Raw genomic sequence first — 25204 nt, 5'->3', positions numbered from 1 at the left:
GCGGATTTAGCCCTGGCCCCTCCTCGGTCTCGAACTTTCTGAATTCAGATGATGTTCTCCAAGCAGTTGATCTCCAGTTCATTTTCCAGCTGGTGAGAGATGAAATGAGCCACGTGATTTCCAGGCTAAGCAGTTTTTAAAAACTGAAATATTACTTGAGACAGTCCCAATTTATTTTCCTCTAGATTCCAATCATCTTAGCCCCACCGAGCGGGCTTTAAAGCGGTACCATCTGGTTCTCTGAACAGTCTTGCATGACCCGGGCCGTCTTCTTACTTCTGCGTCGGTATGGAAATTGGAAGCATTAGGAAGTCTTAGTAAAAGATGCATGAATCACAGCTCAGGAGAGATTCGTAATTGTCTATATTCATGAAGTCGTTCTGAGATTGTGGAGCTGAAGGATTAAAAAAAAAAACCTTGAATAATAGAGTGAGCCTGCAGAAGTACCGAAAAACAGTTGTTTCTGTACTTTTAATTGGACAGCCACCTTGTTACTATAGGGTTATTAACTTCCATGATTTTAATTTGACATTCTTTTTTTTTTTTCCATCTTTTTGTCTTTTTAGGGCTGTGCCTGTGGCATATGGAGGTTCCCAGACTAAGGGTCTAATCAGATATGTAGCTGCTGGCCTACACCAGAGCCACAGAAACACAGGATCCAAGCCTCGTCTGCGACCCACACCACAGCTCATGGCAACGCCGGATCCTTAACCCACTGAGCAGGGCTGGGGAATCGAACCTGCAGCCTCATCGTTCCTAGTTGGATTCGTTAACCACTGAACCACGAACGGCAACTCCTAATTTGACATTCTTAACAATTCCCTCTGAATTAGGAAGAATACTTTCTTTTCTCATATGGGTCTCAAAGGACCTCCAGAGCTAATCTGAGCCCTTCTGCTTGGGGTCGGAGAAATATGATAGAGTGATTTGGTGATTCATTGAAGGTCATTTGGACATGTTGGGGTGAGGATGCCAAGTAATCAAAAATGACATTGCAGATTTTTTTGCCTTTTAGGGTCATACTTGCAGCATATGGAGGTTCCCAGGCTAGGGGTTGAATCAGAGTGACAGCTGCCAGCCTACACCACAGCCACAGCAACACCAGGTCTGAGCTGTGTCTGCGCCCTACACCATAGCTCATGGCAACGCTGGATCCTGACCCACTGAGCGAGGCCAGGGATTGAGCCTGCGTCCTCATGGATACTAGTCGGGTTTGTTTCAGCTGTGCCACAGCGGGAATTCCGACATTATAGATTGTTAAAAAAACTGTCAGAACTCATGGGTATCGCTTTCAAAAACCCCGCCGAGCTGACAGATACCTTCCTTGGGAACTGCAGTCCTAATCCATGTTGAAATCTTGGGAGCATCCTCAATGGATGCTCAATCCTCAACCTTTGTCTGGGAGACGGAGTTTGATTTTTTCATCCAAGTTGTGCCAATAAAGTGGTAATCAAATCACATGAATGTAAATATGTTAGACTCCTTTTCTAGAATGGCTCATTAACTGATCTGAAAGCGATTATTCAAAGAAGACTTTGTTTATTAATACCTCTCCTTATTCCAGGAAGGATTTAATTGTCATATCAGAGTCTAAAGTTGTTGTTTATTTCCTTTGCTTTCTAGGGCCACACCTGTGGCATATGGAGGTTCCCAGGTTTAATCAGAGCTACAGCTGCCAGCCTACACCACAGCCACACAATGCCAGATCCGAGCCACGTCTGTGACCTACACCACAGCTCACGGCAATGCTGAATCCTTAACCCACTGAGTGAGGCCAGATTTCGAACCCACAACCTCATGGTTCCCAGTCAGATTCATTTCCACTGCGCCACAACAGGAACTCCAGAGTCTAAAGTTTTAAAAGGCTTAAGGAATGTTGGTATTATTTGAAGCATAGAGCATTCTGAGAAGATTCCATAAAGGATAATATTCTAGAACAGTTAAGCAAAGAATTGATTTCCATTACTTTAATATTACCTCCCTTCCTCTTTCCCCCTAGACCTAAGGCTACTTTTGTGGGCAGGGCAGGTGGTATACACTGCTTTTAGTGCTTCGCATTCTCCGGGCATGGAGCGGGGTGGTGTAAGAGAGGGTGTATTCCCAGCGCAGGGGAGTTCTGGGAGGGAGGTAAAATTGAGGCAGGGGCCCCTAGGGCTCATCTACTCTGATCTTCCCTACCCTAGCTCCCGCTGTGGTGGTGGTCACAGGTTGGCTGATTTCTCTTTTGATGATGGTGGTGGTGGTGATGAAGATGATAGTGATGCAGAAGATGATAATGATGGTGATACTGCTGCTGCTGCTGCTGTGATGATGGTGCAAATGATAACGATGGCGATACTGATGCTGTGGTGATAGTGGTGATGGTGATGGTGGTGATGGTGGTGATGAAGATGATAGTGATGCAGAAGATGATGGTGATGCTGCTGCTGCTGCTGTGATGATGGTGCAAATGATAACGATGGTGATATACTGATACTGCTGCTGCTGCTATGATGATGATGATGATGCAAATGATAACGATGGTGATACTAATGCTGCGGTGATGATGATGATGGTGGTGATGAAGATGATAGTGATGCAGAAGATGATAATGATGGTGATACTGCTGTTGCTCTGTGAAGATGATGATGATGCAGAAGATGATGGGGATGGGGATGGTGGGGATGGGGATGTGGGGGGTGATAGGGACGATCATGATGGTGAGGATGATGATGCCGATAGCGAATGTGGTAATTGACACTCACCAAGACCTCACTCTTCTCATGATGTACCCGGTGCCACATTAAGAGCCTTACACACAACCTGTCACTCCAGGCCGTGTCATAGCCAATGAATGACCTCTGGTATTATCCCCTTTTAACAGGTGATGGGCCCTGTCAGTAGGAGAGGTCACATGACCCGCTTACCAGCCGTGCAGATAGTGATGATGGACCAACAGCTCCTGCAAGCTAGGGATGTTAGACACACTTTGCAAGTGAAAAGGCCAAAACTCAGAGAATGTAAATAACTTGTCCAGGGAAATAAGCCTGTAAGGGGCAGAGCCAGCATTCCGATCTGAGTCACGCTGTCAGCGAAGGGCCTGGTGTTGTGGCTGCTGGCACAGAGCTGGGTGGGGTGGATGATGCCCAGTGAGCAGGAGGCCAGTCTCACTGCTTGGTTGTCCCACCTCCTTCACTGAATTTAGGTCCCTTCCTACAGGCCACAGTCTTTGCCCACGAGGATGATAATAAGGAGCCTATCTGGGGCCCCTCTGCAGTAGCTTTATTTGGTTTCCTCTATTATGTAGACTGTGATTTACTGATTAATGGTCCCCCAAAGATGTCCACATCATCCTCCTGAGAATGACTGTGTTACCGCATGCAGGCGAACAGGAACTGCTGTTGCATGTGGAATTAAGGGTACAGATCTTTGCTTTTTTTCTTTTTAGGGCCACACCCATGGCATATGGAGGTTCCCAGGCTAGGGGTCGAATCAGAGCTATAGCTGCCAGCCTACACCACAGCCACAGCAACGCAGGATCTGAGCCGTATCTGTGACCTACATCACAGCTCATGGCAACACCGGATCCTTAACCCATTGAGCGAGGCCAGGGATCGAACCCACATCCTCACAGACACTATGTTGGGTTCTTAACCTGCTGAGCCACAAGAGGAACGTCAAGAGCACAGATGTTGAGATAATGACAGATTATCCCAGGGGACCCAAGTTAATCACATGAGCCCTTAAAATGAGAGAGCCCGTGGAGTTCCTGGTGTGGCTCAGTGGAAACAAACCCGACTAGCATCCACGAGGATGTGGGTTTGATCCTTGGCCTCATGCAGTGGGTTAAGGATTTGGCATTGCCATGAACTGTGGCGTAGGTCGCAGGTGCGGCTTGGATCCAGCATTGCTGGGGCTGTGGTGTAGGCTGGCAGTTGCAGCTCCAGTTTGACCCCCAGCCTGGGAACTTCCATATGCCACAGGTGTGGCTATAGGAAACAAAAAAACAAAAATGAGAGGCCCTCCCGACTGGGTTAGAGATGCGAGGACAGAAGGAGGGTCAGAGAGATGCACCAGGAAAAGGGCTCTACCTGTCACTACTCGCTTTGAAAATGGAGGCAGTGGCTGTATGCCAAGGAGTGTAGGCAACCGCTAGAAGCTAGAAGAGGCAAGGAACCGGATCCCTGCCGAGAACATCAGGCGCACTGACCCCTTCGTTCGCTGCCCACTGAAACCCATGTCAACCTGATTCCAGAATTATAAAAATACATTTAGGAGCTCCCTGGTAGGCTAGTGGTTAATGATCATCTGTTGTCACTGCTATGGTGTGAGTTCAGTCCCTGGACTGGGAATTTCTGCATGCCATGGATGTGACAAAATGAAATGAGGAGTTCCGGAGTTCCCGTCGTGGCGCAGTGGTTAACGAATCCGACTAGGAACCATGAGGTTGTGGGTTCGGTCCCTGCCCTTGCTCAGTGGGTTAACGATCTGGCGTTGCTGTGAGCTGTGGTGTAGGTCGAAGACATGGCTTGGATCTGGTGTTGCTGTGTCTGTTGTAGGCCGGCGCTGTAGCTCCAATTCGACCCCTAGCCTTGGAACCTCCCTGTGCCACGGGTACAGCCCTGAAAAGACAAAAATAAATTTAAAAAAATGAAATAATTTGTATTTTTTTTAAGCCAATACATATATGTGGTCATTGGTTCTGGCAGCAATAGACAACTAAAGCATAGAAGGATATTTTTTCATGTATGTCTCTTGCCTGTTATTACCTGTTTGTTTTAGCTGGAGAGGCAGTTTTGAACATGACGTCACTGTGTGCTGCAGAGAGGAAAGGCCCTCTGTGCGGCTTGCCCTGTCCCCCTTGTGTCACCTTGCTCCTGGCTGCAGTTCTCAGCTGGCCCTTTAACAGCGTGGTCGGCCCCACGGTCATTCCCCCTCCCAGGGGTTCCCGTTGGTTCCCCCAGCTCCAGTGCACTCTCTGCCCCTCTCTGTCCAGACCAGTGCTTCTCAGACTTCAGTGTGATGGAAACAGCTACCGTCTATTGGGCTCCCTGGGCTGAGGGCCGGCTCCCCTCAGTTAACCTTCAAAATGCCCCTTAGTGGTGGATTTCATCACCATCTCCCCATCTCAGAAGACTGAGGTCCAAAGACATGGATGAAGACTTGCCTTAATGAAGTACAGGCCATGGGTCCCCTTCTAGAGAGATTCTGATTCAGCAGATTCTGGAGAAGCCCAGGGAGATGGATGCTTTCTTGCTTTTTTTTTTTTTTTTTTCTTTTTAGGGCTGTACCTGTGGCATATGGAAGTTCTCAGGCTAGGGGTCAAATCAGAGCTGCAGCTGCAGGTCTACACCACAACCACAGCAACGCGGGATCCAAGCTACAGCTGAGACCTACACCACAGCTCACGGCAATGCGGAATCCTTAACCCACTGAGTAAGGCCATGGGTCAAACCTGCATCCTCAGGGATACTCGCTGGATTCATTTCTGCTGTGCCACAAGGGGAACTCCTGGATTTTTTCAGTTTAACTTGCACTTTAATTTTTATTTTAGAATGGACAGTGGAGTATAGGTGACTTGCAGTGTTGTGTTCATTTCAGGTGTGCAGCAAAGGGATTCAGTCATACATGTACACATACCCATTCTTTTTTTTTTCAGATTTTTCCCCATATAGGTTATTATAAAATATTGAGTAGTTAGTTCCCTGTGCTATACAGTTAGTTGGTCCTTGTTGATGAACTCTTTCATATATACTAGTGTGTATATGTTAATCCCAGACTCCTAATTTATCCCTCCCCCTACCTTTTCCCTTTGGCAGCCATGAGTTTGTTTTCAAAGGCTGTGAGCCTGTTTCTGTTTTGTAAATTAGTTCATTTGTATCATTTCTCAAAGATCCACATAAGTGATCTCAGATGGTATTTGTCTTTCTCTGGCCTTACTTCATTCACTTAGTATGATCATCTCTAAGTTCATCCATGTTGCTGCAACTGGCATTATTTCATCCTTTTTTATGGCTGAGTAATATTCCATCGTGTATATATGCCACATCTTCTTTACCCATTTCTCTGTCAGTGGACATGTAGGTTGCTTCCATGTCTTGGGTGTTGTAAATGGTGCTGCAGCGAACATTGGGGTGCATTTTGAATTATGGTTTTCTCTGGATAGATGCCCGGGAGTGGGATTGCTGGATCATATGGTAGCTTGATTTTAGGGTTTGTGTGTGTATGTGTCTTTTTAGGGCCGTGCCCACGGCATAAGGACATTCCCAGGCTCGAGGTTGAATTGGAGCTGTAGCTGCCACATCAATACCAGATCCAAGCCTCGTCTGTCACCTACACCACAGCTCACCACAACGCCGGATCCTTAACCCACTGAACCAGGCCAGGGATCAAACCTGCATCCTCGTGGATACTAGTCAGATTTGATGGCAGTGAGCCATGAAGGGAACTCCTGATTATAGTTTTTTTTTTTAAAGGAACCTCTGTATTGTTCTCCATGGTGATTGTAAGGGGAAATGGACTTTTAACCACATGGGTCTCATGTCCCTGCTCCCCAAAACACTATTGAAAAAGTGGGTCTGCATCAGTGGTTTGCTGGGGGGGATGAATTTGTCCTGTGGGGCTATTCACAGATGTTTGAAGGCATTAGGGGTTGGTGGGAAGTTCTGTTGGCTTCTAGTGGGTGGAGGCCAGGGATGCTGCTAAACATCCTACAGCAGCCCCGGCCCTTGCCCAGTGAAGAATGACCCGGCTCTAAATGTCAGCAGTGCTGAGAGTAAGGAACTCAGGTCCCAACAAAGTGCTCAGAGGCTGCCCAGCAGAAGGGAGGGAAACTCCTGCTTTTACCTTGGTTCCTGAGCTTTCAGAATGAGCCTTAAGACGGTCTCACATTCTCCATCCTTACCCCCAGTTTACAGATAAGGAAACTGAGGCTTAGAGAGGTGAGGTCATTTGCCCAAGGGCAGCAGTTAGAAGGAGGCAGAGCCAGGATTTACACCCTGGTCGGCTTGACTCCAGCACTGGTTTTTCAACCTCCTGGCTGATTGGACCTGCTCTCTAATTGCTTTTGTAACCTTGGACAAGGCAGATGTGGCTGAGAAAATAGAATCTCCCAGACGCTAAGAAAACCTGTCCGAAGTCCCATTAGAGAATAATAACCCGGGACTGCGAGCTGAAGGCAAGTCAGTTTCCTCAGCTGCAAAAACCTCCCTTGCAGGGTGATTGTGAATAAGAGACATTGCATGTGGGAAGGCACGGGGCAGCGGGAGGTATGATGACTCGCAAGACTCAGAGGCATCTGTATTCACAAGGCAGAGGAGGAGGGCATGGAGCCTCTGAATTAAAAGCAGTTACTTCATCTTGGAAATGGTGACTCATTAAAAGCCACCGGCTGTTTCCCATTATATTCACTTGATATTGAGCAGGCGAGATGCTTGATGCATCCCATGATAGGATGTTGGGGGATTGAAATGAGCTTCTTTCCTACATGAATGATTGATGACAGTAAAAGGCGGGGGTACCACCAGGAGCCTTTGAAGTGCCTCTGGATATCCGTTGCCCAGGAATGGCACTCAGATGGGTTTCCCTGGTATTTCAGATTCTCGGTTGGGTTGATACCAGGACGAGCCTATGGGTACCCAGGGTGGTGAGCTCAGGGCTCGGCCCCTTGACAGAGTCCCTGGACTCTCCTTTTGGGGTGGAGATTGGTCGATCAAGTTGGAGGACTGCTGCTCATCTAGAGGGACAGGAATGGCCCAAATGACCAGACATGATGCTCTGGATATTTATTTATTTATTTATTTATTTATTTATTTATTTTGCTTTTTAGCACTTCATCTGAGGCATATGGAAGTTCCCAGGCTAGGGGTTCAATCAGAGCTGCAGCTGCCAGCCTACACCACAGCCACAGCAACGCCAGCTCCGAGCTGCTGCGTCTGCGACCTACACCACAGCTCACCGGATCCTTAACCCACTGAGCGAGGCCAGGGATTGAACCCGAGTCCTTGTGGATACTAGTAGGGTTCATTACTGCTGAGCCATAACAGGAATTCTCTCTTTTCTTCTTCCTTTTAAATCTGTTTTGAATAGGTAACACCTGCCCTGGTGAGAGTTCAAACAGTGTAGCTGATGGTAAATCACCAACGTCAGCATCTTGGTGAAGTTAACGGTGGTGGAGGGTAGACAGGAATTCTCCACAGTGTTTTTGCAACCCTTCTATAAATTGTGAAGTATTCCAAAATAAAAAACTCATTTAAAAATTCAGATATTCAGGTGATGTTCTGTGCGAGTCGTTTCACGTATAGGTGTGGTTTTTGATGTGTTTGTAGGAGAAGCTGAACGCGACCTCTCACTCCTCCGCCATCTAGTCACTTATGATGGAGCGTGAGGATGTGAGAAAAAAAAATGTATATGTGTATGTGTAACTGGGTCACCATGCTGTACAGTAGGAAAAAATTGTATTGGGGAAATAAAAAATTTTTAAAAATTCAAATAGGTAAAGGAGTTCCCACTGTGGTGCAGCAGATTAAGAATCCGGCTGCAGTGGCTTGGGTTGCTGCAGAGGTGGGAGTTCTATCCCTGGCCCAGCACCATGACTTAAAGGATCTGGCATTGCTGCAGCTACAGCTCAGATTCAATCCTTGGCCTGGGAACTTCCATATGCCATGATTGCGGCTATAAAAAAATAAAAATTCAGTTCCCGTTGTAGCACAGCGGAAACAAATCCTACTACTATCCATGAGGATGCAGGGTCGATCCCTGGCCTCACTGGTGTTGCCACGATCTGTGGTGTAGGTTGCAGACGTGGCTTGGATCTGGCATTGCTGTGGCTGTGGTGTAGGCCGGCAGCTATAGCTCCGATTGGACCCCTAGCCTGGGAACTTCCATATGCCTCAAGCGGCAAAAAAAATTTCAAACAATAGAAAAGGACGTATGAGATGGAAGGTGGCCGTCCTCCAGTTTTGATCCCTGAAGACAACCACAGTGGCCCTTCTCCCGTGCATCCTTCTGAGGATGTTCTAAGGATGCTGACGCCTGAGAGATGCTTGTAGGACGGGATGAATTGGTCCACCTTCCTCTGTTTGCCTCTGTGATATGATCGGGGTTGAAATCAGGACTCGAAGTGGCCAATTGATTTGGGGGTGAAAAACTTGACATCTGATTGAGAATTTTCCTTCAGGCTCGAGATGGCACCGAATTGCCCACGAGAACTCCAGAGTCTGGGCGCACTGCTCCTTGTCGAGGGCCCCTGCGAAGTGAATCCTGTCGTATCATTCCACCTCCTGTCCGACACAGAAAGGAGGCGGACCTGAGCACCTCTTAGACCTTCCACTCCGAGGGGCTGGAATTCGATTCTCTGACAGCTTTCCTTCTGGTGCTCAGATGCTCTTAGCATCCCAACCACACTGAGTTAAGTTGCAGGAAAGTCCCGGGCGCGCCTCGTTTATTGTGCTTCACGGAGAGTGTTGTTTTGCAAATGGAAGGTTTGTGGCCATTTCTCCAACAGCGTTGGCTTCCTTCATGTCTCTAGGTCATATTTTGGTATTTCTCACATTTCAAGCCCCCCACCAGCAAAAAGATTCCAAGGTACTGGAGGCTTAGGTGATAGCATGTTTTTTAGGAATCAAGTATTTTTTCGAGAAGCCTTTTTATTTATTTATTTATTTAATGGCCACAGCTGAGGCATATGGACGTTCTCTGGCCAGGGACTGAATCTGAGCCATACCTGCGGCATCCCTAGGTCCTTTAACCCACTGCTCCGAGCCAGGGATCGAACCCCACCTTCTCAGCATCCTGAGCTGCTGCAGCCAGATTCTTAAACCACTGCGCCCCAGCAAGAACTCCAGCAATCAAGTATTTTTTTTTTAATTTTTTTTTTTTACTTTTGTCTTTTTAGGGCCACACCCTCGGCATATGGAAGTTCCCAGGCCAGGGGTCGAATCAGTGCTGTCGCTGCTGGCCTACACCACAGCCACAGCAACTCGGGATCCGAGCTGTGTCTTCTTCGACCTACACCACAGCTCACGGCAACACTGGATCCTTAACCCACTGAGTGAGGCCAGGGATTGAACCCATGTCACCATGAATACTAGTTGGGCTTATTACCACTGAGCCACGAAGGGAACTCCCTCAAGTATTTTGAAATGAAGGCACATGCATTGTTTTTATAGACATAATGCTATTGAGCAGTTAATTGACTACAGGGTAGTGTCAACATAACTTTTATATGCGCTGGGAAACCATTGGTGTGACTCGCTTTATTGCAATATTGGCTTTATTTTCATGGTTTGGAACTGAATCCACACTATCTCCGAGGTACGCCCACACTCTTTTTTCCAACGATTGACCTTGGTGATTACTAGAGGGGAAAGCCTCAGTTCGTGGTTTTGTCTATAATGCCTCTCCAGTTCTTGCTCACTTTCGAGTCCTTTCTAATCTCCCTGGTAAAGGAAGAAAAATGTAGGCCTTCCATCTGCACCTTGGGCAAGTTACAGTATTGAGCCAGAATTTGATAACATTGCCTTGTTTCCAGTGGGTGCCTTCTCATGACTGTTTTCTAATTATCCTAAGTGATCCTAACTACGTGATATGAAATGTCCTTTAAGGAGTTTAGGTGAGCCAAAAAAAAAAAAATCAATATAAAGAAATATCGAGTACATGATGGCATAGTTAGTCTCTTAGTCTGCTCAGGCTGCCGTCACAAAAATATCATAGACCAGGTGGCTTCAACAACAGGTATTTCTGGGACTTCCCACCATGGCTCAGTGGTAACAAACCTGACTAGCATCCATGACGACACAGGTTTAATCCCTGGCCCCACTTGGTGGGTTAAGGATCCGGCGTTGCTGTGAGCAGTGGTGTAGGTCAAGGACAAGGCTCAGATCTGGCATTGCTGTGGCTGTGGTGTAGGCAGGCAGCTGCAGCTGTGATTTGACCCCTAGCTTGGGAACTTCCATATGCTGCAGGTGTGACCCTAAAAAGCAAAACCCAAAAACAAAAACAGATATTTCTCATAGTTCCAAAGGCTGGGAAGTCCAAGATCAAGGCATTGGCAGACCTGGTGTTTGGTGAGGACCCTTTTCCTGGTTTGTAGACGGCTGCCTTCGTGATGTGTCCTCCCATGGTGGGGAGCTGAGAGAGGAAGCAAGTGTCTCTTCTAATAAGGGCACTAATCCCATCATGGGGGTCCCACCCTCATGACCTCACCTGACCCTAATTACCTCTCTAGCTCCACCTCCAAATACCATCACATTCAGAGGTAGGATGTCAATCTAAGATTTTGGGGGTGGGAGGGATGCAAACATTGAGTCCATAATTCTAGTATGTGCAAGTGGTGAATGCTGTGCAGTGATTGAGGTTTTGGAAAATACTATTCTGCAGCCCTTTGACCTATAGCCTGGGCCTTGGAATCAGACAGACCTGTGGAGCCGTGCCACTCCTTGGTTCAGTGTCTTCGCTAATCTCAGCCTCATCTTACTAACCTAGAAAGAGAGGAGAATGATGAGTGTACCTACCTGCCAAGGTATTTAGGAGCATGATGGGTTAGTGCTGGCCTCCCAAGAGTGCTTAATATAAGAGAACAGACTTGCAGTTGCCGTGGCGGGGGTGGGGGGAAATGGGATGGACTGGGAGTTTGGGGTTGGTAGATGCAAAATCTATTACATTTAGAATGGATAAGCAGGAGTTCCCATTGTGGAGCAGCAGGAACGAATCCCACTAGTATCCATGAGGATGTGGGTTTGATCCCTGGCCTCACTCAGTGGATCAGGGATCCGGTGCTGCTGTGAGCTATGGCAGACGTGGCTCAGATGCTGTGTTGCTGTGGCTGTGGTGGAGGCGGGCACCTGTAGTTCCGATTGGACCCCTAGCCTGGGAACTTCCATATGCCTCGAGTGTGGCCCTAAAAAGCAAAAAAAAAAAAAAAAAAAAAAAATTAGATAAGCAATGAGTTCCTACTGTACAGCACAGGCAACTATATCCAGTCTCTTGGGATAGATCATAATGGATGATGATTTAAGAACGGGATGTGCATGTATGTAGGACTGGGTCACTTGGCTGTACAGCAGAAATTGGCATAACATTGTACATCAATTATATCTTAATAAACATAAATAAATAAAATCTTTAAGAGTTCCCTTCATGGCTCAGCGGTTAATGAACCTGACTGGGATCCATGAGGATTCGAGTTCGATCCCTGCCTGGCCTCACTCAGTGGGTGAAGGGTCTGGTGTTGCCGTAAGCTGTGGTGTAGGTTGCAGACACGGCTCAGATCCTGTGTTGCTGTGGCTCTGGTGAAGGCCGGCAGCTGTAGCTCCCATTCGACCCCTAGCCTGGGAACCTCCGTATGCCATGGGTGTGGCCTGAAAACGCAAAAATAAAACAGAAATTTTAAAAAGAGAGCTCTGGAGTGTATACCAGGTGCATGAAATTAGGAAGGAGAAACAAAAGTAGGCGTTGTCCAGGGGACTGTGGGCTTCAGTTCCTACTGTGACCTGAGGTTGGAGAAGACAGACCAGGAAAGGCTTCCCTTTGGTCCTGAGCGGTTTTCCTTCTTGCCTGTATTTAAGCTCCAAGTTTCTAGGAGACTGGCAGCCCTCAGTCACCATCACCACTGTGGCAGCCCCTGTTCCCGGGTGGCTTTAAATTTTCAAGATAAATGATTAAAGCCGCTGGCGCATCGAAGTCGTGTCTGGGGCTCAGCCCTTGTTTGCCGTGCTGTTGGGCTCATGAAGCATGAATCTCCCTGGTGTGGCATTTGGGGATAAAAAGATGGATTTAGCTCCCTCATCCCCCAGAAGTGACTCAGCTCCTGGGAGCTCAGTGACAGCGATGGCAGTCGGAGCCCTGGGGGCTTCTGTGCCTTCGTGCTTTGCTTTCTCGTAGAGCCTTGTAGCCACCATCTTCCCCAGCTGCCCTGAAACACTTGTCCTTCTGCATCCAGGATGTGTCCTCGTGGTCACATTGATTGGCAGCTGTTGGGTGCCTGCCTTCTAGCTGGAGGCTGTTGTCGAGGTTTCCATCATGCTCATTCCATCACGCAAGTTCAGACGGAAAGAAGCGGACCTTGCGTGATATTCATTTATTCACATCCTGTCCCAGCATTTCTCAGAGTCTGGTCTGAAGACCTTTTCAATGAAGGTCCCTGGACATGATCTCCGCCCCAGATCAGCACTTCCCCCACTAACTCTAGAGGACCGCTGCTCTCCATGTACCCAATGCAACAACAAAAAAGACTCAGTTTTCTCCACTGTACAGTGATGATGGTACTTCTTAAGTGGTGAGGTACTTCAATGAATAGAATTGATGACAGCAAGGACTTTGGTAGGACAGAGCTGGTTTTAAATCTTGGCCCCTTGGAGTTTCCACTGTGGCTCAGTGGGTTAAGAACCTGGCACTGTCTCTGTGAGGCTGCAGGTTGGATCCCTGGCCTCGCTCAGTGGATTAAGGATTTGGTTTGAGTCACAGATGCGGCTCAGATCCGGTGCTGCTGTGGCTGTGGTGTAGGCGAGCAGCTGCAGCTTTGATTCGTCCCCTATCCCGGGAACTTCCATATGCTGCACCTGCAGCCCTAAAAAGAAAAAGATAAATCTCAGCCCCAGCGCTTTATTTCTTTTTCTGAGCCTCAGCTTGCTCATCTGTGAATTGGGAGGCTAATGGTATTTATCACCCAGGACTGTTTGGGGAATGAAATAAAGTGATTTGATCCTGGCATATAGTAAATGGTCAATGAATGTTAACTATTATGTTACTGGCTAAACCTGGTTGGGGTTTTTAACTTTTCAACTGGGGAAGTGATAGCATTTACATCTGGGGCAGGGGTGGGCAAACTTTTCCCGGATTGGCCCAACTAGTAAATATTTGAGGTTTTGTGGGCCACACAGTCTCTGTTACAGCTACTCAATTCCACTGCTATAGTGCAAAAGCTGCCATAAATAATTTCATAAATGGGGGAGTTCCCTGGTGGTCTAGTGGTTAGGACTCAGCACTTTCACCACTGTGACCCGGGTTCAATCCCTGGTCTGGGAACTGAGATCCCACATCAAGCCACAGCATGCCTCGGCCAACCTCCCCCGACCCAAACAAAACCAAAAACAAACATAAATGAATGAGCATGGCCGATGTTCCAATAAAACTTTATTTACAAAATCAGGAAGGGGGCTGGCTTTGGCCCATGGTCCCAAAGCTGGCTAACCCCTCACTTAGGATGTTGTGAAGATTAAATGAGATAAGGCTTATAATGGGCCCAGTGTGGTACCTGGCACAGAGCAGTCACCACAAGAAAGGATTCTAACTCTTCCATATCAGATGGAAGGTCTAGGCTTTGCTCCTTTCTCCGAGGGGAAGGGAAGCATCCATGGGTGGGACCCGGGACTTTTCACCAGAGGTGGCAGCTCCATCCTCTGCCCCAAGTCAAAGCCAAATGTTCATCTCAGCACCTGCAGCCTGGCAGTGCCACCGCCTCCATCCTCCCCCGAGGCTGGAGGTAAAATGCCAATCCACGGGGTGTGATTAATTCTGTCTGTCCCACGCTTCCCCCCAGGGTGTGTTGCCATTTTCAGAATATGTCCCGTGGAAATCAGGTTGCCTGTGTGAGCCATGATGTGTGAGAAAAGAGGATACTTCCGTCTGTGGGGTGGTTAGTGATGCACTTTTGCATCCATAAGTGCATTAAATCCCCACCCAGAAGCTGTATGAGGTGATTAAGGCATGTGGTGCGGGGAAGGAAAGAAGGGAGGGAGGAGGAGAGAGAGAAAAAGGAAGGAGGGAAGGGAGAGAAGAAAAGAAAGGGGCTTTCTTGAATTTTTGAATTCTGTTTCTGCAACATTCTGGTTGTGTGATGTTGGCCAAGTCACTTTCCTTCACTAAGCCACGGGTACGCCGTCTATCAAATAAGGATTAAATGAGATCTTACATATTAAGCTGCTGGCACAGTGTAGCACATGATAGCTATTGAATCCCATTTTGCAAAGGAAGGAAGTGATGCTAAGAGGGGAAGGGGCTCATCCAAGCTCATGCAGCTGGGGACTGGCCTCAGACCAAGGGTCTCTAACTCTGGCCCCTGGCTGGTTTTTGCTGAGTCTCACTGCGCCCCGCCACCCCACCCATCTGCACCAGCCCTGGCTGCTTCCAGCCAAAGCTGGGCTCCACATTCAGTGACTGAAGCTCTTGCAAAGAGTGATGTTGCTCTCAGGGAGCTTGCAGGCTTGTGGCCATGCATCACCGTAATGGATTAAATAGCATCCTCTGGGAGTTCCCGGTGGTCTCCGGTATTGTCACTGTTGTTGCACAGGTTTGATCCCTGGCCCCTGGGAACTTCTGCATGCTGCAGGTGCATCCAAAAAACAAAACAAAACAATAGTGTCCTCTCAAAAGCCATTATCTACCCAGAACCTCAGAATGTGACCTGACCTTATTTGGAAATAGAGTCTTTGCAGGGGTCATTAAGATAAAGATTGAAATGGGGTCATACTGAAATCCTGCAAGACAGAAAGGACAGAGAAGGATGCACAGAACCTCGGGGAAGAAGGATACGTGGAAACAGGCAGAGGTGGGAGTGATGCTGCCATAAGCCAAGGGTTGCCAGGGGGAAGCTTCCCCTGGAGGCTTCAGAGTAAATGCAGACCTGCTTCTGGCCTCCAGGGCTGTGGAAGAATAAATTCCTGTTGTTCTGAGCCTTGGCAGCCCTAGGAAAGTAAGAAACCACCTTTGACTGTAGCTAAGCTGTGAATGGATGGGGGTGTGGAACCCCGGCGTGAGCAAGGGACGGCAGTGATGGGGCAAAGAGCATGCGTTTTAGAGGCAGACCTGGGCTCGGCGCTTTCCATTGCCAGCTTTTTTTTTTTTTTTTTTTTTTTTTTTTTTTCTTCTCTTCCCCACACTCGAGGCCTATGGATGTTCCCACGCCAGGGAAGGAATCTGAGCCACAGCTGTGGCAACACCAGATCCTTCACCCACGTCATTAGGCTGGGGATTGAATCCACACCTCTGCAGTGACCCAAGCTGCTGCTGTTGGATCCTTGACCCACTGCATGTCGGCAGGAACTCTCCTGGCCAGCTTTGAGCCGTTTTTCCCTTATGTGTTAAGAAGGAAAACATCTGGATCCTTCTGGCTGGTGGTGAGGATGGAAAGAGATGGCAAGGCAGAGCTGGGTAATAACAACTCTAAATGTCTATAGTTTAAGCTGCTCAGCTTCTCTTGTTCTGTTATGGTAGCCCACGTGAACTACCACACATCATATATACATGCATATATATTTATATATGTGCATATATATGTAGTGTCTGTATATATGATAAATATATGGTTATATGTGTTATATGTATAGTTTTTATATGGTTTTACATATATGACAATATATACAATTCTAACTATAAAGATAAGAGTGGAATAAATATAAGATTATAAAAACAAGATTGATTGGCAGTGAGCCTTGGGCATGGTGTGCCCCGGTTCATTCAGTGCTGACGACAGTCCAGGGAGGAAGGAGTGAGCACAGGGAGGCGATGGGATGTTGGGTGGGAGGAAAGCCAGAGCATCCTCTCCCCCCGAGGTCTCCTTCTCTGCCTGGGAAGGGCCAAAGGATATCGCATCCCGTAAAAGCCAGCTGTTCATTCTGGGCGTGTGGCCCCAAGGCGCCTCTTCGCTGCAGGCAGAGCTGCGTCTCTGAGGGTGCTCTTCACAGGGCTGCTCAGTGGGGGAGAGCGGCGAACCACCGAAGCGTCTGGGGGCTGGTGAAGTGATTCATGATACAGCCACAAATAGCAAACCACACAGCCTTTCACACTCCTGCTGGGGAGGTGCAGCCAAGGACGTGCGGGAGAGCTCATGAAATGTTAAGGGGAAAGAGCAGGTAGTCGAATGGAGGGAGGAGTTCCCCTCGTGGCTTAGCGGTAATGAGCCTGACTAGCATTCATGAGGATGTGGGTTCAATCCCTGGCCTCGCTCAGTGGATTAACGATCCGGCATTCCCCCTGAGCTGTGGTATGGGTTGCAGACGCAGCTTGGACCCCGTGTTGCCGTGGCTGTGGTGTAGGCTGGCAGCTGTAACTCTGATTCAGCCCCTAGCCTGGGAACCTCCATATGCCACAGGTGTGGCCCTAAAAAGCAAAACAAATTAATTAAAATTAAATAAAATGGTGGGACCCTGACTTTGTATCACAGAAACCAGACATCTATAATGGTGTGTGTGTGTGAGAGAGTGTGTGTACATATGTGTGAGTACATATATTTGCATAGAGAATATCTTTAACTACTAATATCTTGGTGTGTGGTTTTCCACTTTTTCAAAAAGTATAGGTGGGGGGGAAGAGTATCTGATCATCCCTAATTAGGATCGTACTGTGATTTTGCTTTTATCTGCTTTATGAAATAAAAATGTTACATCAATTAAAAATGATAAGGACAACTATACCAATCACACAGGGGAAAGAAGCAAATGAAATGACAGTGCCTGGCTTCTTCTTGGCTCAGTAAAAATGCCTGATCACTGTTAAAAAAGAAAAAGAAATATAGATGTGTTTCTAAATAACACTGTACATATAACACACATATGAAACCATATGTATTACCCTGTAAGTGCACATGTGTATTATAAAGTCACATAAATTGCTGTATTTTTACATCAGGAGAAGGTACACTAAAACGTTAATGGCAATGTATATAGAAATATGTATACACGTATACACATACATATTTAGTGTTTGTTTATTTTTCTTTTTGTCTTTTTAGGGCCACACCCACAGCATATGGAGGTTCCCAGGCTAGGGTTGGAATCAGAGCTGGAGCCGCCAGCCTACATCACAGCCACAGCAACACCAGGTGCGAACCACATCTGCGACCTACACCACAGCTCCCAGCAACTCTGGATCCTTAACCCATGGAGCAAGGCCAGGGATCAAACCCATGTCCTCATGGATGCTGGTTGGGTCCGTTAACTGCTAACTAACAAGAACTCCCACATACATACATGTTGTTAAGGACCGAATATCAGGTCCCTCCCCACCTGTCTACCCTGAATTCCTACGTCAGAGCCTTAACTTTCAGTGTGGTTGATTTGGAGATGGGGCGATAACTGAGATTAAATAAGGTCATAAGGGTGGGGCCCTGATCCTGTAGGACTAGTGTCCTTATAAGAAGAGACCCCAGAGGCATTCCTGTTGTGGCTCAGCAGAAACGAATCTGACTAGTAGCCACGAGGACGCAGGTTTGATCCCTGGCCTTGCTCAGTGGGTTAAGGATCCAGCATTGCCATGAGCTATGGTGTAGGTCGCAGACGTGGCTTGGACCCCACATTGCTGTGGCTGTGGTATAGGCTGGTGGCTGCAGCTCCAATTGGACCCCTAGCCTGGGAACCTCCATATGCCACAGTGTGGCCCTAAAAAGACAAAAAAAAAGAAGAGATTCCAGAGAGCTCTCTCTTTGCATGCACACAGAGAAGCCATGTGAACACAGGGAGAAGGTAGCTCACTGCAGGCCAGAGAGAGCGCTCTCACCAGAAGCTGACCCTGGCTGACCTTGACCTAGGACTTCCAGCCTCCAGAACGGGGAGAAAATAAATGTCCATGGTTTAAGCCGCTCCGCTTCTGTTTTATTATGGTAGCCCAAGTGAACTAACACACATGCATATAAACTTACGGGCATATATATTTATGTATGTGCATATATATGTAGTATCTTTATATTATAAATATATAGTTATATGTGTTGTATATATAGTTTTTAAATATATGGTTTTACATATATGACAATATATACACAACTCTAACTATAAATATAAGATTAGAAGAATGTCCATCAAAATGTGAATAGTGAGAGTTCCCACCGTGGTACAGAGGGATCAGTGGTGTCTCAGCAGCAGCAGAGACTCGGTTTCAATCCCTGGCCCTGTGCAGTGGGTTAAGGATCCAGTGTTGCCATAACTGTGGCTTAAGTCGCAACTGCTGCTTGGGTTCCATCCCTGGCCAGGGAACTCCATGTGCTGTGGGTCGGCCAAAAATGGAAAAAAATGTGGATAGTGGCTCTCTCTCAGCAGTGGGGTTATGAATGACTTTTTACTTTGCTCTGTTGCCTATCTGTATTATCTGAATTTTCTACAATAAACTTGTATTTCCTCTTACAATTACTTACATGACTTGGTATTCCCATAAGATAATTATTAATGGTTTTGCTAAAATAATATTACGAATGTTCTTCTGCCTAAAATTAGCCTTGGTCTTGGAAATGGGACAGGGTAAAATGGTCATGATCCAGGGGACCAGAGGCTCAGACAGGACCAGGCAGGAAATGTCAAGTCACCGTGTATGACCTTGAACAGGTTTTGGTGACCCTGCCCGAGCCTCTTCTTTTCTTGCAACGGGGTTCCCATGGAAACGTGCTTTCCAGTTTCCAAAGGGCTCGCTCACAAACACACACTTGTAGCACCATCCGAGATCTCTGTGCCCCTCTTGGGGTGTGAAGGTCGCTGGAGCAAGGTCAGGGCTGTCCTGAGGGAATTCTTGAAAACTGGTGCAGCCTTCTCTGCCTTGACACCTGCGTCTTGTGTCTTCTTCCCAGATCAGCTGGACATCATTTCCATGGCCGAGACAACCATGATGCCAGAGGAGATCGAGCTGGAGATGGCGAAAATCCAGCGTCTCCGGGAAGTCTTGGTCCGACGGGAGTCTGAGCTCAGGTTTATGTGAGTGCTCGCTCCGGGGAAGTGGCTGAGACAAGGGAGGTCTGGGAAGGGGTCTGGAGGGGGAGGAGGCCAGAGAACCTGATATTTCCTGTTTATTACTCTGTGCTGGGCCCTGGGATAAAGACATTACTTTTTTTTTTTTAATCTTATTTGATTCACCACCTAGAGAAGTGTATATTGTAATTTTAAATGTATCCTGTTTTTCTTTTTTGAACACCCTGTGGCATATGGAGTTCCCAGGCAGGGATCAAATCCAAGCTGCAGTTGCACCCTACACCACCGCTGTGACAGTGCTGGACCCTTAACCCACTGTGCTGGGCCAGGGATCAAACCTTTGTCCCAGTGCTGCAGAGACACCGACCCCATTGCGCCACAGCGGGAGCTCCTAAATGTATCCTGTTTAAAACAGGACTCTAGGAGTTCCCTGGTGGCCTAGCAGTTAAGGATTAGGCATTGTCACTGCTGTGGCTCAGGTTTAGTCCCTGGCCCGGAACTTCAGCATACCCCACACGTGGCCAAAATAAAAAAATAAATAAGACCTTATAGTTGAGATTGAATTTAGGCCAATTTGACTCCAAAGCCCAAGCTCTTTGTGTACTACCCACTGGAGAAGAGAAAGGGAAGAGAGAGATGGGGACCCCAGGGTGGTCCCCTGTGCTGCTGTCATTAAATGCACATACTCTGGGTCAGATAGGTTTGAGATTTTCAAAAGCTGGGTGAGCTTGGGCAAGTAGCTTAGCCTCTCTGAGCTTCAGTTCCCTCATGTGTAAAATGGGGAAAAGTAATAATATGGGGAAAAGTAATAATACTGCTCTCCTGGGGTCACTAGCCCCCCCTAAGTCGCATGATTTGCAAATCCATTGTCTACAGAGCACAGCATTGCTGAGAAATTACAGGTTATTTTTCAAGAGAAACGATGCTTATAAAAACTGGGCTCTGGCAGATAAACAGCGAGAGTTTAGAAGCAAAACAGGAGTTCCCATTGTGGCTCAGCGGTAATGAATCTGACTAGTATCCATAAGGATGCTGGTTCACTGCCTGGCCTTGCTCAGTGGGTTAAGGATTCAGCATTGCCATAGCTGTGGTGTAGGTCGCAGACGTGGCTCGGATCCCGTGTTGCTGTAGCTGTGGTGTAGGCCAGTGGCTCCAGCTCTGATTGGACCCTTAGTCTGGGAACCTCCATACGCCGTGGGTGTGGCCCTAAAAAGCTAAATAAATAAAATAAATAAATAAATAAATGCAAACAAAAACAAACCTTTGCTGGAAAGTACAGTGACATCATGCTTTCCCAGGCATGAGCTAAGCACCGGTCGCCCTTTCTTTTGTATTATTTTCTTTTCTTTTCTTTTTTTTGTGTTTTTCCTTTTCTGGGGCTGCTCCCGCGACATATGGAGGTTCCCAGGCTAGGGGTCCAATCGGAGCTGTACCCACCAGCCTACACCAGAGCCACAGCAACGCAGGGTCTGAACCGCCTCTTCGACCTACACCACAGCTCATGGCAACGCCGGATCCTTAACCCACTGAGTGAGGCCAGGGATCAAACCCACAACCTCATGGTTCCTAGTCGGATTCATTAACCACTGCACCACGACGGGAACTCCTTGTATTATTTTCTTATTAGATTCCACATATAGGCGATATCATCCATTTGTCTTTCTCTGTCCGATTTACTTCACTCAGTATGATGGTCTCGAGGTCTGTCCGTGCTGCCGACTGTAAATTGGTGCAACCGCTATGGAGGACAGTGCGGAGACTAAATATACAGCTACCTTAGGATCCAGCAGCCCCACTCCTGGGCATCTATCTGGAGAAAACCGTCGTTCAAAAAGATACAGACACCCCTCGCCCGTTCTTCCTCCGAGTTCTCCCAGCTCCCTGAGGCCAGTTGTGGGATGATCCCAGTTGGCAGATGAGGAGACGGAGGCTCAGAGAAGTTAACACCCTGCTCAGGGCCTCCCAGCAGGGGTACAAAGGGGAGGTAGGAATAAGACCCAGTTCTTCCTGCCCGTCAAACCCGTATTCTCGCTTCATGTTACATGACTTTCTCTCTCACCCCGTGAGATGCTACTTCTTTTAAGGTTTTTATGTTTTCTGTTATAGCTGATGGACAGGGTTCTGTCAATTTCTCCTGTACAGCAAAGTGACCCAGTGATACATTTATACCTTCCGTTTCTCTTTTTATAATGATTTTTATTTTTTCTGTTACAGTTGATGGACAGAGTTCTGTCAGTTTTCTGCTGTACAGCAAAGTGACCCAGTTACACACACACACGTATGCATTCTTTTCTCTCACATTATCATGCGCCGTCGTAAGTGACTAGATCGGGTTCCCAGTGCTGCCCAGCAGGATCGCATTGCTCATCTGCACGTTCTTTTTCTCACCTTATCCTCCGTCATGTTCCGTCACAAGGGACCAGATACAGTTCCCTGTGCTGCACAGCAGGAGATGGATGTTAACAGCTGCCCTTTATTCAGCTCTCTGCATGTGTCAGACCCTGCGCTAAATGCTTCTCATGCTGAAGTGTCTCTTCTCACAGAAGCCCTTAAGGAAGGTTCTAGAACATTCCTACTTTACAGATAGGACATCCTCCCTTTTATCTGGGAATAAACTAAACCACTGCAAGAGTGTTAAAACAATCTCTCCCTCCAATGTTTGTTTGGTTTTTTGTTTTGTTTTTGAGAGAACTTGATGAAGGGTTGGTTGTGGGGGAGAAGGACCAGCCAGGACTACAGATTCTGCTAGGTCCCTGGTGATTCCAGCAGTGGAGACACCAGGGTTGGATATGGTGAGAGTGGGAGGCCTGGGGGTCACCCAGGTAGAGCTGAGTGACCGGAGGCTCTGTATCTGAGTCTGAGGCGGTGGGGGGACCGGCTCAGCCACACATCTGAGGTCACTGGGTTCCAGCCTTGAGTCCCTGTGTCAACGAGTGGGCAGAAGCAACAAGGATTTGGGTCCAGGGTCAGGCCCTGCTGACATGTCCACACTGCTTGCTCTTGTGGATGGAGTTGGGATACATGGCCAAGTCAGCTCTCAAACTTTTGGTGAAAGAATAGGGAAAAACTGGAGTTCCTGCTGTGTCTATGTGTGTGTGTTTTAAAGGTCCAGCACTGCTGCGGCTGTGGTGTAGACTGGCAGCTGTGGCTCCGATTCAGTCCCTAGCCCAGGAACGTCCATATGCTGCAGGTGCAGTCATTTTAAAAAAAGAAAAAAAAAAAAAAGAAAGAATATGGGAGAACTGGAGGTCTCTGGTGGCTCAGTGGGTTAAGGATCCAGTGTTGTCACTGCTGTGGCACAGGTTTGATCCCTGGCCCCGGCACATCTGCATGTTGTAGGTATGGCCAAGAAAAGAATCTGGAAGAACTGAGAGTTAAGTGGCAACAGGAGGATTTATGGTTAGGAGTTCCCATCGTGGCTCAGTGGTAAACGAATCCAACTAGGAACCATGGGGTTGTGGGTTTGATCCCTGGCCTTGCTCAGTGGGTTAAGGATCCGGCGTTGCCATGAGCTGTGGTGTAGGTCGCAGATGTGGCTTGGATCTGGCACGGCTGTGGCTGTGGTGTAGGCCAGTGGCTACAGCTCCAATTAGACCCCTAGCCTGGGAACCTCCATATGCCGCAGGAGCGGCCCTAGAAAAGGCAAAAAGGCAAAAAAAAAAAAAGAGGATTTAGGGTTATTACCCTTTATAAATAATACATACCACATGAATGCAAAGTAAAAGTCTTTCTTTTTCCCATCTGTCTTTAATCCCAATTCATAGAAGTGACCTCTGTTAATGGTATTGGTTTTGATTAATTCTGGTGGATAGTTTTAGGCCTGTTCCTCTGTTTCTTAGGATGTAACCATTAGTCCATATGTAACCCTACAGAACAAGGATTCAGTTAGTGTCTGGACCTTGTGTTAATGTCTTCTTTTTGGTTTTATACTTCCAATTTTTTTCACTTTCTCCAAGAGTACAGAACTTATATTTGATTCTAAAACTATAATTAAGCTTATGTTCTTATCTACAGGTGATTTCTCATATTAAAAATATATCACTGGAGTTCCCATCGTGGCTCAGTGGTTAATGAATCTGACTAGGAACCATGGGGTTGCCTGTTCGATCCCTGGCCTTGCTCAGTGGGTTAAGGATCTGGCGTTGCCATGAGCTGTGGTGTAGGTCGAAGATGCAGCTCAGATCCTGAGTTTCTGTGGCTGTGGCGTAGGCCAGCGGCTACAGCTCTGATTGGACCCCTATCCTGGGAACCTCCATATGCCACCAGAAGCGGCCCTAGAAAAAGCAAAAAGACCAAAAAAAAAAAAAAAATATATATATATATATATATCACTAGGGGAGTTCCCATTGTGGCTCAGTGGTAAGGAACCCAACTAGGATCCATGAGGACGAGGGTTCGATCCCTGGCCTTGCTCTGTGGGTTAAAGATCCAGCGTTGCCTTGAGCTGTGGTGTAGGTCATAGACGCGGCTGGGATCCGACATGGCTGTGGTTGTGGCGTAGGCAGGTGGCTACAGCTCTGAGTCAACCCCTAGCCTGGGAACTTCCATATGTATGGATGCAGCCCAAGACCACACACACACACACACACACACACACACACACACACACACACGCACACACGTGGAGTTTTCTGGTGGCCTAACGGTTAAGGATCTGGCTTGGGTGGGCTCAGTCCCCAGGCAGGGAACTTCCCCATGCCAAAGGAGGTGCAGCCAAAAAAAAAAAAAAAAGTAAAAATAGGTCATTAGCGTTTACAACACACTCCTGGTGTTTTAAAAGGACGACAGAGAACATGAGTTTTGCTTTAAAGTATGAAAGCGTCCCCATCAGCCCACAGGTGCTCACAGGAGCCAAAGTTGCTTTTGCAGCAGTGGCTGTCACTGAGCATATACTGACCTTTGCATCGTGTGTGTGCGTGTGTGTGTGTGTGTGTGTGTGTATGTGTGTGTGTGTGTATTACACCCGCACCTGGCACATGCCTGGAACATACGCAAGTGCTCAAAGACAGGAATAGCTAACACTAAGCTCTAGCCTTGTGATCGCACTAAATGTCCCCCTCGTGGCGGTGAGCCTGACCCCTTAGCAACAAATGTCAGCAGTAGACACTTGACTAAATCAAATTATCTAAAGGATACAGAAGGGTGTCAAGGCAGTCAGGACACATTTCGGGGGCTCAGTGGCATCCTCCGGGGGAGGGGCTGGCTTCTTGGCCCTGGGGAAGTCTTGCTGGCAGCCTGCAGATGGCAGTGGGTGATAAGGAGCGCTCCTTCCTCAGGCCCAGCCTTTAGCGAATGTGGTCTTCCCTGGAGGTACACCCCCCTTGTCCATCTCTGAGATGCAGGGTGGACGCCGGGCTTGCCGGGGCAAAGATCCCAGCCCACGCGGACCTGGAGAACACCTCATCCATCATCTGCAGCCTCTTGGGCTGACAGGCTGTGCGTGGACCGTTCCTGAGTTCCAAGCCAGGCCCTCCCAGCACCGTAGGGTTTATGGTACAAGTGGGTCCTATCCTTGTCTCCATTTTAGAGAAGAGGGAATTGGTGGTTAAGAAATG

The 25204-nt window shown here is 47.7% G+C and overlaps 1 protein-coding gene across 3 annotated transcripts in view; it reads left to right on the top strand.

Moving 5' to 3' along the window:
* BMERB1 (bMERB domain containing 1) overlaps positions 1 to 25204 on the top strand; it is a 138577-nt gene that overhangs the window by 66903 nt on the left and 46470 nt on the right. For all 3 annotated transcript variants that reach the window (XR_014840728.1, XM_021086175.2, XM_021086174.2), the window contains exon 2: positions 19532 to 19655. Coding sequence is in view for 2 of the 3 variants with exons in the window: in XM_021086175.2 (XP_020941834.2) it covers positions 19532 to 19655 (124 nt within the window). In the remaining variant the exon portion in view is untranslated. The remainder of the gene's footprint in view (positions 1 to 19531; positions 19656 to 25204) is intronic.

Source organism: Sus scrofa, chromosome 3 (genome assembly GCF_054392235.1).
Source record: "Sus scrofa isolate SSC_HxYL_T2T_F1_AM1 chromosome 3, Sscrofa_HxYL_maternal_Yorkshire_Landrace_v2.0, whole genome shotgun sequence".
In the NCBI taxonomy this organism is placed as follows: Eukaryota; Metazoa; Chordata; class Mammalia; order Artiodactyla; family Suidae; genus Sus; species Sus scrofa.
Note: the sequence above shows the minus strand (reverse complement) of the source record. Positions and strands in the feature narration are given on the sequence as shown.